At 41.1% G+C, this 11,866-nt stretch overlaps 1 protein-coding gene across 1 annotated transcript; it reads left to right on the forward strand.

Moving 5' to 3' along the window:
- The first annotated feature begins 8,506 nt into the window (after window positions 1–8,506).
- Window positions 8,507–9,117, forward strand: zgc:92591 (uncharacterized protein LOC436997 homolog). The gene is made up of 2 exons (XM_054769072.1): window positions 8,507–8,724; window positions 8,802–9,117. Exons 1-2 carry the CDS (start codon window positions 8,611–8,613, stop codon window positions 9,036–9,038), a joined length of 351 nt encoding a protein of 116 aa, XP_054625047.1. The 5' UTR covers window positions 8,507–8,610; the 3' UTR covers window positions 9,039–9,117.
- Window positions 9,118–11,866: the final 2,749 nt, after the last annotated feature.

The following is an 11,866-nucleotide window of genomic DNA, read 5'->3' on the forward strand; positions in this document are numbered from 1 at the left end:
CTATTATATCGCATTATCCTGTGAAAACATGACTAAACTTTAATTCCAATTTCACACTAGCCGATGTGCCTGCTGTTGCAGATTGCAGGACGAGCATGGTGGACTTTGCAGCGGTAATTGGTTTTCAAGGAGATGGAGGAATGCACAGCTTAACACAGTGAATATCAAGGAGCAGGGTGAAAATTTGAGGCAACACCACAAAACTTGTGTTAAATGTTAACGGTCCACCAATTATGCTCAAATTAATTGTTAATTAGGTTCTAACAGTAACATCAATCAATCAATCAAACTTTATTTATATAGCCCCTTACATCAGCTGTAGCTGAACCAAAGTGCTGGACAACAGTGCAAGAAAAACAGCAAAATAACACGAGAATAGTATAGTAAAACAATAAATAAAAATTATTAAAAGAATACAAATAAATAAAAGTGCCACAATGCTCTTATGTGCAAAGTGCAGTTCATAACAAATGAGTCTTAAGTTTTGCCTTAAACAATGCAAGTCTGTGATGGTCCACAATGCAACAGGTAAGACATTCCAAAGCTTGGGAGCAGCGACAGAAAAAAAACGATCACCCCACTGTTTGTAATTGGGCCGAGGGACCTCAAGCAGCTGTTGGTTGGCAGACCCTGGGGCGATGAAGGTTTAAAAGCTCACATAAATAAGATGCCGCAGCACCATAAATTGCCTTAAAAACAAACATTAAAATTTTTTAATCAATTCCAAAACAGACTGGAAGCCAGTGCAGAGTGCGCAGAATTGGAGTGATTTGGCTGTATACAAGGGCACTAGCTCCAACGACAAAACCAATCTGTTTGTCAAAGTTCAGGTAGCTGTCAATTTAACACCGAAATTATTAACCATAGACTTACAGTCTTACAGTTGCTGCAGGGGAGAGGCAGCAAACTGCTGTGGGCTTATTAATATTCCCCCGGCTCACTGCCTTCGTGTTGGAGTCATCCCCAGTGAACGAGAGGGTCATTTCCTTACGCCTTTGGGTTGGGGAAAGGGTCCTGACTGTCATTTGTGCGTACGCGCCAAACGGCAGTTCAGAGTACCCAGCCTTCTTGGAGTCTATCACAGGGGTGCTGGAGAGCACCCAAGCTGGTGACTCCGTAGTTCTACTGGAAGACGTCAATGCACATGTGGGAAATGACAGTGTGACCTAGACGGGATGATCAGGAGGAACGGTCTCCCCAATCTGAACCCGTGCGATGTTGGTGTGATGTTATTGGACTTCTGTGCAAACCACAGTTGTCCATATCAAACACCATGCTCGGACATAAGGATGTCCACAAGCGGCACGCGGCTTCGGCGGTGGTTGAGGCAAAAACTTGAGTGTAGGAGGATTCAGTGAGGCCATCGAGCACGACTTTCAGTCGGCCTCAAAGAGGTTCTGGCAAGTCGTCCAGCTCCTCATAAAGGGGAAGCAGTGCCTGGTCCACACTGTTTACAGTGGGGACGGAAGCCTGCTGACCTCAACTGAGGATATAGTCAGACGGTAGAAGGAATACTTTGAGGCCCTTCTCAATTCCAGTGACATACCTTCCATAGAAGAAGCAGAGTCTGAGGACACGAACGCGGACAGTTTAATCACCGTGGCTGAGGTATCTCGGGTAGTCAAAAAACTCCCCACTGGCAAAGCTCTGGGGGTGGATGAGTTTCACCCCAAGTTCCTCAAGGCTGTGGATGTTGAGGGACTGTTGTGGCTAACACGTCTCTTCAACACTGTATCGAAGTCGAGAACAGTTCCTCTGGATTGGCAGACCGCGGTGGTGGTCCCTCTTTTTAAGTAGGGTGACCCGAGTGTGTGTTCCAACTATAGGGGGATCACACTCCTCAGACTCCCTGGGAAAGTCTATTCCAGGGTGCTGGAGACAAGGGTACGACCATTTGTCAAACCTCGGTTACAGGAGGTGCAATGTGATTTTCGTCCTGGTCGCGGAACACTGGACCAACTTTCAATGGTGCTGCAGGGTACATGGAAGTTTGCACAACCAGTCTACATGTGCTTTGTAGACTTGGAAAAGGTATTTGACTGTGTCCCTCGAGGTGCCCTGTGGGGGGTGCTTCGGGAGTGCGGGATTGGTGGCGCTCTACTACATAACATTCGGTCCTTGTACAACCAGAGCATAAGCCTGACAGCAGTAAGTCGAGCCTGTTTCTTGTGAAGGCTGCCCTTTGTCACCGATTCAGTTCATAATTTTCATGGACAGAATTTCTAGGCGCAGCCAAGGAGTCGAGAGGGTCCAGTTTGGGGGTATTAGGATCTCTTTACTATTCGCAGACGATGTGGGCCTGACGGCCTCATCAGGTTGTGACCTTCAGCATTTACTGGGGAGGTTCGCAGCTGAGGGTGAAGCTTCTACGATGAGACTCAGCACCTCCAAATCCGAGGCCATGGTTTTCAGTTTGAAAAAGGTTGATTGCACCCTCCGGTTTGGGAGCGAGGTCCTGCGCCAGGTGGAGGAGTTCAAGTATCACGGGGTCTTGTTCACGAGTGAGTGAAGGATGGAGCGCGAGGTCAGACGGATCAGCGCAGCGTCTGCAGTAATACGCCCGCTGTACCTGACCGCCATGGTGAGAGACCTGAGCCAGAAGGCAAAGCTCTCAATTTAACGGTCGATATATGTTCCCACCCTCACCTAGGGTCATGAGCTTTGGGTCATGACCGAGACAACGAGATTCCGGATACAAGCGGCTGAGTTTCCTCACTCTAAGAGATAAGGTGAGGAGCTAAGTCATCCGGGAGGAGCTCAGATCCACATCGAGAGGAGCAAGTTGAGGTGGCTCGGGCATCTAGTCCTCCCTGGCCTCCCTGGTGAGGTGTTCCGAGCATGCCCTGAGAAGGCCCCAGGGCAGACCTAGGATACAATGGAGGGATTATGTCTCACAGCTGGCCTTGAAACGCCTTGGTGTCCTCCCGGTGGAACTGGAAGAGGTAGCCGGGGACCAGGAAGTCTGGACTACACTACTGAGACTGCTGCCCCCGTGACCTGGACCATAAGCGGAAAACAATGGAATGGAATGGATTTACAGTAGGGGGCAAGAGAGTCCAGGTCGGGGACAGCACCAGTGAGCAAATTTGATCCAAATACAATGCATTCAGTTTTGGACTCATTTAAATATAAACAATATGTGAGAGCAATTTCTTGGTGTCTCTGACTCGCCCTTAGCTAGATGAGCCTGCCCCATGTATACGCCCAACACTTCACAGAGGATTTTATTTCCAAAATATGCATATTTAGAAAATTTGATAAATATAAGGTGAAAATAAAAAATAAAATATAAGGTGTTCAGAAGACACATTCAAAGACATCATATGTAGTATTCTACACTGGTCACTAGGTGTCAGTAATGTTACATTGATGAGACAACAACCACCGCAGGAAGTACGCTGTCCAGAAAACTCTCCCAATGCTAATGTGTGAGTCTATGTTATGTTTTACTTATGTCTAATATGTCTTATTACCTGATATTATGTGTACTGTATTAGGTAATACGAGTGTAAAGGTGATTATAAGGGTGTTATTTCAGATTAGATGGCTGTAATAATGTTAAAATCGTCTTTAGTAGGTCCAAAATAGGTTTTTCCATGCTCTAACTATGAAAATGTTGAATTTATAAATAAAGGATCCTACATCTTCATATTCACTTATTAGAGTCAGGTCTGGAACCAATTAACCGTGATAAACGAAGGACTACTAAATGGCATCTAATAAGTTAAACAAGTGCAGAGTTGCAGTGTACAGTGTATATGTCAAAAGTGGATAAAGTGCACAATAGTGCAATAGCCACACACTTTTGGAGACAGATACAAACACAGCTCATTAGCATTAAAGTTCCAGACACACAAAACACCGTGTTCACAGTAGTAGTTAAAAAAAAGCCCTTCAAATCAATCTAAATAATAAAATAGTTACAAATTCCAGCATTAAGGCTAGTATTTGGTCCACACACTTCAAATATACTATTGTGGCACCTGTGGGACTTACTTAAAATTGTTGAAAATAGTAGAATATGGCATCTTTAAATATGCAGTATGAAACGTAATCCTTCAACTTACAACACATATTGAATAACACTTTTCTTCTAGCAAAACACTAACTGTAAACGCTTAATGTATGCTACGTGTACATTTAAATGGATTTATTTCATCCTCAATGAACAGCTATGAAAATATAATATATTTATATTATATTGGATGGATGGAAAAACAAATACTCATCTTAATAGACAAATTAGGTCAAAATAGGTCAAATCTCTATGCAAATTTCTCATGAACAAATCGTCTCTAAGAGCACCGCAGCTTTTTAACCCCGCCCCACCCCCTGCTCAGTGTGGATACAAAGACGCCGCCACACATCTTGACCAATGACATTCGCCTTTAACAGAAAAAAAGACAAAGAAAAAAATTATCACTGCGGATGCCAACTGTCCTTCCGATATTTTCCGGTTCACACATCAAAACACAATTAGAATTGGATAATCGGTAGCCTACCAGGTCATTGAGAGATCAAGCAGTAAATGTCCCGCCTAAATACTGTAACTCTATAGCTCGTGCAAACACTTTTGACAAAGAAGATGGCAAAAAGAAAGAAAGATGAGGAGTACTGTACATTTCAGCACGAATGGACAAAGGAATTCACCTTCGTGGAGACATTGGGTTTGGCGGTATGTCTAATATGCAGTGATAAAATTTCATGGCTGAAACAGTCAAATATAAAGCGGCACTTAAACACACGCCATGCTCCATTTGCATCTAAACATCCAGCGGGGGAAATTCGGAAGAAGGAATGCCAAGAGCTACTGTCCACTTTGCTGGTTCTTTAGCAGTAGTGAAGAACTGAAAGCCATTCACAGATGGTGAATTTGCCAAAACATTCATGCTTGATGTGGCGAAGGAACTTATGCTATCTCATTTATCTTATCATGAACCACACACTGTAGAGTATGGGTATTGGCAGTCCTTCTCACATCTAAAAAACATCAAGACCAACATACAATCACGCCTGCATGAAGCTGAAAGGGATAGTTCGGATTTTTTTTACATGAAGTTGTATGACATCCATATCAGCATTAGTCCAATAACAGCGACTTACCCCCCACTTGGTCTCCTAAGTCCAGTTCTGGTCAGATTTCCGTGATGAAGAACGTAGATCCACTTAGTTGCTGGGGACAATTAAGCAAAAAGTTTGGCTTCTCAAAATAATATGCGTTCAAAAGATGAATACATTTGCATCACCATCACCAGGCCCTCAGCAAAACCATGCAGCACCAGAAGTCGCATTAATTTAATTTATTGATTAGCTTCAGTATAACCTTTTTAAAAAGAATAAGTGCAGAGACTTACTATATTCTAAAATCGTTGGTCTTGCCTAAAAATGCATGCATTTAGTTGTATTGAGTGGCTATCATATGGCTCTCATGGAAATTTTAGAAAATGTGGCTTCCATGCTCTCTTAGCCAAAAAGGTTCCTGACCCCTGATCTAACCGTTCAAATGGTACAAAGGGATTTAAGTTTTGGAGGGAATTTTGGGTATCTTATATTAGTTATATGCAATAGAATTTTATGAGCTGGGAAATCCGCAAAAACGTTCAATTTCACTTCAGCGATCCTGAACCGCCCTTGTAAGGTTATTTTCAGCTATTTTAACAAGACAGTCCCAGCAGCAACTTGAAAACAGTGAGAAGACATGTCGTTAGTGGCATTCCTTGGTCACTGTGGACATCACTACTTTTCACACACATCAGAATGTTCTGCGTAGATGTTCTGGCTAAGACAAATGCTGGGAAATAGGATATAGCCCACTTGGAAGCTTACATTCCAGGCAAATAAAGTCGTTAACAAACTGTAAGCATTTGCTAGGTTAGATCTTTTGCAGCCTTAGAGGTTTTTTTCCCCAGTTTTTTTTTCGCATTTGACAAAATAACTCTATGCCGAGAGGATATACAGCTATATCATCACAGTAATTTCAATGCCAAACAGGTTGTTAAATGGTGATATCTACTAAAACCAATTAAAACAGATAAAGACACATACATTGCACTTTTTCTCCCCAAAGATTAGACATTTCTGACTTCTCGAGGAATATTATACATTACCAGTAATACAGTACCGGTATTTTTTGTTTTATTAATCAGGGCCATCCATTTCTGGAGGAAGTACAATACCATCAACCGATGGCTGTAATTGAAAGAGTGTAAGCTCCTCCAAATGACTTTGCATAAATACCATCTGAGATAAAGGCCATTTCAGACAGTGTGGAATCAACCTCTCAACACCTGCTGTAGGCAAGTAGAGGATATGCGCATCAGGGACCCTGATTTTGATCATGCAAGTGTTGCACAGTAGAGATTTCATTGCATATGGAAATAATGTGTCCTTGACTAAATAAATGAACTCAGAGAAAATTAACAAATGCAGAACAGTGACTAATTGAGAGAAATGTCAGAGGGAAAGCGAGTCTGAAGACAGACAATTATTGACTGAAGACAGACAATTAATTGGTTACAGACTCGACCATGATATGTGAATTTAGGATTCCTTATTTATAATTTTAATATTTTCATAGAGCACAGAAAACCTGTTTACGACCTTCTAAATACTTTTTTTCCACATCATTAAAGCCCTCTATACATGAACTAATGCCCCTATAATCACCTTGACACTCGTATTACCTAATACAGTAGACATAAGAGTAAATAAGATTACTGCAGCAACATTTTTATTAGGGATTTTTGTGTCTGTTGTTAGTAGGGATGCTCCGATCAGGGTTTTATGCTGCCGATTCAAATCATCTATGAGTGAAATCGGCCGATACCGATCACATGGATTAACTGTACATTTTTCAATTACTTTATTATGATTGGTATTGGCCAGGGGGTTAGACAATTCCAAAGGCCCCTGGCAAATAGGCGATTATTTAAAAAAATATAAATTTGGGAGGATTGTCCTTTTTAGCCTTCATTGGTGTGAAACAATTTTTGTACTATTTGACACAAACCTGAATTTTCATTTGATGCATGTTTTGGAGTAATACAAATACATGGGAAATAAACTGTTAAATGATTTTTTTTTTTGCTCAAGATAACAAAATTTATAGACTAAAATAATACAATTAAATATCTTTATTAAATAGAAATCTGTCCTTCTCTATTTAAAACAGAATAAATTCAGTGCCCAGGTTGCCGGGGACTCCAACTTTCATCACTATTAGAGCTGTCAGCTATTTATGTTTTATTTATGACTGGCAACATTTACATTGCACACTACTTTATTTACCAAGCACATCAACAACAAAATGTCACTGTGGTAAAAAGTCACATTTGGAGTCCGAAGACCAGAAGCTAGGCGGATAACTCACCAATGCCAATGTCAAGTACTTCCAGTGACAGACAGGCAAAGAATGTAAAGATGCAAGAGTGTTCGATCAGCAATAGCTTTGGTAAGTGAGTGATCAAACATGTGGGCATCGATTGGCATAGCCTGTGTCATGCACAGTATGAGACGCATCATTCTGTTGGCAGCCCTATGTGACATCACAGACATGTAGGACTTGCCTCCGCACACCGATCACATGTTTTTTTTAATCGGTGGCCGACGGATCGCGGCATCTCTAGGTGTGAGATAATTCAAACCTGCAATAAAAGCCTGTTATTCCGACGATTAAGTCTGCCGTTTGAACATTCAAACATTACAGTACCATTACTGCCATTAGTGACCAGTGTAGAATACTGCATATCATTCACAGTATCTTTGAAGGCGTCTTCTGAATGCCATATATATTTATTTTAGTTCATTTTGCAATTTTAATGCTTAATTTAGGCAAAAATATATAACATTTGCTTTAATATGCATCTTTATTTACTAACAATAAGCCGTATTCAACCTATGATATGAACCATGATAGAGAGTGAAGCTGCTAAACTCAAACCGTGAAGTGGCAACTGTGTATTGCATGGTTTCCAGGAAATAATCCAAGTTTTGAACATAATTAAAATAATGTGGCATGTTACAGTGCACTGCAAGTTGTATGTTAAAATGTAATTCAAAACTTTGCCTTTACGATTAAAGGTTTTAAAGTGGGGACAGTTTAAGCCCGGAACAGATTATTCCATTCTTTTCTATGGGAGATGGGAGCAGATACATTGAATATAAATTTTACTTCTGTTTAATGTATGTTCCTCATTGTAATTTTGTTAAGCATGTTCTAAATAAAGTCAACATTACTATTGCAAAGTTAAAAAAAAAAATGTAATTCAGTTAGCCACTTCAATTGAGCAGTCATAGTGCCTCAGTTGAACATAAGGCGAGAAAAAAGGTACAGGTCTGCCACCCAGTGGATGAAACTACTTAGTACAATTGACAAATGGGTATAAACGTTTAAATATTTATGTTTTTAACAATAACATTGAAAAGAGGACGCCAACTACGTCATCGCACGTACTTCGAAATTTTGACTATATTCCGGCTGACACAGGTGATCTTTGTTAGCCACTAATGGGCTACGCCTTATAAACAGCCCTGTCATTGAACAGAATGGGATAATTGTTCCAAAAACAAGGTGCAAACGTGTTAGTATCATAAAGAAAATAACATTTCAACATGTCTAATGACATTTCTAAGAAGAAGGGGAAGAGTTCCGGTGAGAAAAGGGCGAAGAAAAAGGTGAAGCGAAAAGAGACATACGCCATGTACATCTATAAAGTTTTGAAACAGGTAACACACAACAATATTTTTTTTGTTTGTTTGTTTGTTTTAAATGAGAGGAAGGAAAGCTTACTTTGAGTTTTTAGGTTCATCCGGACACAGGCATCTCCAGCCGGGCCATGAGCATAATGAACTCCTTCGTCAACGACTTGTTCGAGAGGATCGCCACGGAGGCTTCCCGCTTGGCTCAGTACAACAAGCGCTCCACCATCACCAGCCGCGAGGTGCAGACCGCCGTCCGGTTGCTGCTACCCGGCGAGCTAGCCAAGCACGCAGTGTCCGAGGGCACCAAAGCGGTCACTAAGTACACCAGCTCCAAGTGAGCACTTGGGACGGGAAACGCACACCCTAACTTGCTTTAGTTGTACATCTGCAGCCATGTTGGCTACTAATAAAAGTCACTTTACACGTAATGTCATCTTTGGCTCCATCGCTAGGGGGCACCATTACACAGCTGCGTTTGCAAACATATTGCCACAAACTTTCGCATTTGGGGCGTGTAAGTGGCTGAATAAACCCAGGCTTTCTGCTCAAGATGCAACGCCATCAGACTTAATTGATCCCGCGACGGTGGTTATCAACTTACTTCCTCAAGTCCAGTTTTCGTCTTTGTGCTAAGTGCGCTTTCACATGAAAGGGGGCGTTTGACATATTCTAATTCTGAAAAGTGACTCATTGACTTTATAGTATAACCTTAATTTTAGAGTGAGGAATTACTTTTTGTCTAGTTTAATTCAGAAATGTTAAAATTGAGCAAATAAATCTCAAAATAAGTTATTTTGGGTTTCCCAACAGATAAAATATTTAAAGATTCCACAACACTGTTTTAACGTTCAGTTTATTAAAGAAAGGTCATTACTGTAAACAATTTTTGATTACCAACACAGATGAATGACTAAACCTCCGCTTAGGCTCTCTGGGCAATAATATTACACAAGCTATATTTTGTTGGCACAAACGATTTCCCTGAAAAGATTATTCTTCAACAGATTAATATTTGTCGTAAATTAAGAATAAAACTGGAACGGACTAACACACAGAAAATATATCTACATTGCAAAAAATGCATTTAAAAAAAGTCCATTTTAAGCAACCGTTTCTTAATGATTTGCTGATCTCTGACCAATGTGAAGGCTGCACAGCAAATTTCATAGAGCGTACCAATATTTATATTAAATCTAGTCATAAAATCTGTGTAAATGTACAAAATTATAAAACTTGATTCAAGAAAATATTACTCTTTATCTAGATTATAAATGTAAAAACTAGTGAATTTACAAATTACAAATTTACAGTTTTAAAAAGAATTGTAATAGCATTTATGAAGTTTTTCTCAATTAAGTGAATTTTTGGTACAATCACACTTTTTTTTTTTTTTTAGGAGTATTGTTGCTTTAGAACAAAACAAGTATATTTCATTAAGCATTAAAACTACTATATATATATACACACTGCTCAAAAAAATTAGAGGAACACTTTGAAAACACATCAGATCTAAACTGGGGGGAAAATGATCTTGAATATCTTTCCTGATAATAAGTGGGTGATGTATTAGTAACAAAATGATGCCACATAATTTGATAGAACTGAAAATGATCACCCTATAGAGGGGGGAAATCAAAGACACCCCAAAAATGAAAGTGAAAAAATGATGCAGCACACTGGTCCATTTTGCTAAAATGTCATTGTAGCAACTCAAAATGATTGTCAATAGTTTGTGTGGCCCCCACGTGCTTGTACGTATGCCTGACAACGTCGGGACATGCTCCTAATGAGACTACGGATGGTGTCCTGGGGGATCTCCTCCCAGATCTGGACCAGGGCATCACTGAGGTACATGGACGCATGGAGGAGATTCCAGGAGACAGGTAGTAACTCCAGGAGAGCTGGACAGGGCCGTAGAAGGTCCTTCAACCCTCAGCAGGATCGGTATCTGCTCCTTTGTGCAAGGAGGAACAGGATGAGCACTGCCGGAGCCCTACAAAATGACCTCCAGCAGGCCACTGGTGTGAATGTTTCTGACCAAACAATCAGAAACAGGCTCCATGAGGGTGGCCTGAGGGCCCGACGTCCTGTAGTGGGTCCTGTGCTCACTGTCCAGCACCGTAGAGCTCGATTGGCATTTGCCATAGACCACCAGAATTGGCAACTACACCACTGGTGCCCTGTGCTCTTCACTGATGAGAGCAAGTTCAACCTGAGCACATGCGACAGACGTGAAAGGGTCTGGAGATGCCGTGGGGAGCGTTATGCTGCCTGCAACATCATTCAGCATGACCGGTGGTGGGTCAGTGATGGTCTGGGGAGGCATATCCCTGGAAGGACGCACAGACCTCTACAGGTTAGATAATGGCACCCTGACTGCTATTAGGTATCGGGATGAAATCCTTGGACCCATTGTCAGAACCTACGCTGGTGCAGTGGGACCTGGGTTCCTCCTGGTCCACGACAATGCCCGACCTCATGTGGCTAGTGTATGCAGGTACACAGCTCCTGCTTGCTTCTGTCGCTTACCACTTTTTTTTCCACTTCCACTTTTTTCCAAATCGTTCTACTTTTTCCTAAGTTTTGGAGATAAGTGAACCAAGACTTTTTGAATCATTTTTTAATTTCCAACATATAAGACGAGCCAGCGACAACAATTCTCTTAACATGCCAGGAGGAGTAATCCAAACAAAGTTTCCTTGGGGAAGCTGTCGGATATATCAGAAAGAGATTTGTGTGCTACAAGCAAGGATTTTTGCCTTAAAAATCGAAAAAGGACTTCATGAAACGCTCCAGTGGTAAGATGTCCACATTTACCTCCAAAGGAAAGGGTGATAAGACTGTTACATACAACCGAAACGATACTGTGTCTTTTCCAACACTCTGTAAAGACACTTATAATAGGCTTGGTGCTAACCCAAAGCCAATGAAATGTTGGTATCTACGGAGAGTTATCATCACCCGAAATAAAGCTAACAAACATATTTTTACTACTGTCAGAGCCAAATGTGACTGTTAATAACAAATAGAGAGAAAACTATCATCATGAAGTCAGCACAAAGCAGCAGACAGACTGTGACTAGCTGTGCCAAGTGTTAAGGTCAAAGATACTCTGGTGCTCGGAGATTGAGTCATATCTAACATTTACAGACTAGCTACTTCCAGC

Source organism: Dunckerocampus dactyliophorus, chromosome 2, assembly GCF_027744805.1.
Source record: "Dunckerocampus dactyliophorus isolate RoL2022-P2 chromosome 2, RoL_Ddac_1.1, whole genome shotgun sequence".
Classification (NCBI taxonomy): domain Eukaryota; kingdom Metazoa; phylum Chordata; class Actinopteri; order Syngnathiformes; family Syngnathidae; genus Dunckerocampus; species Dunckerocampus dactyliophorus.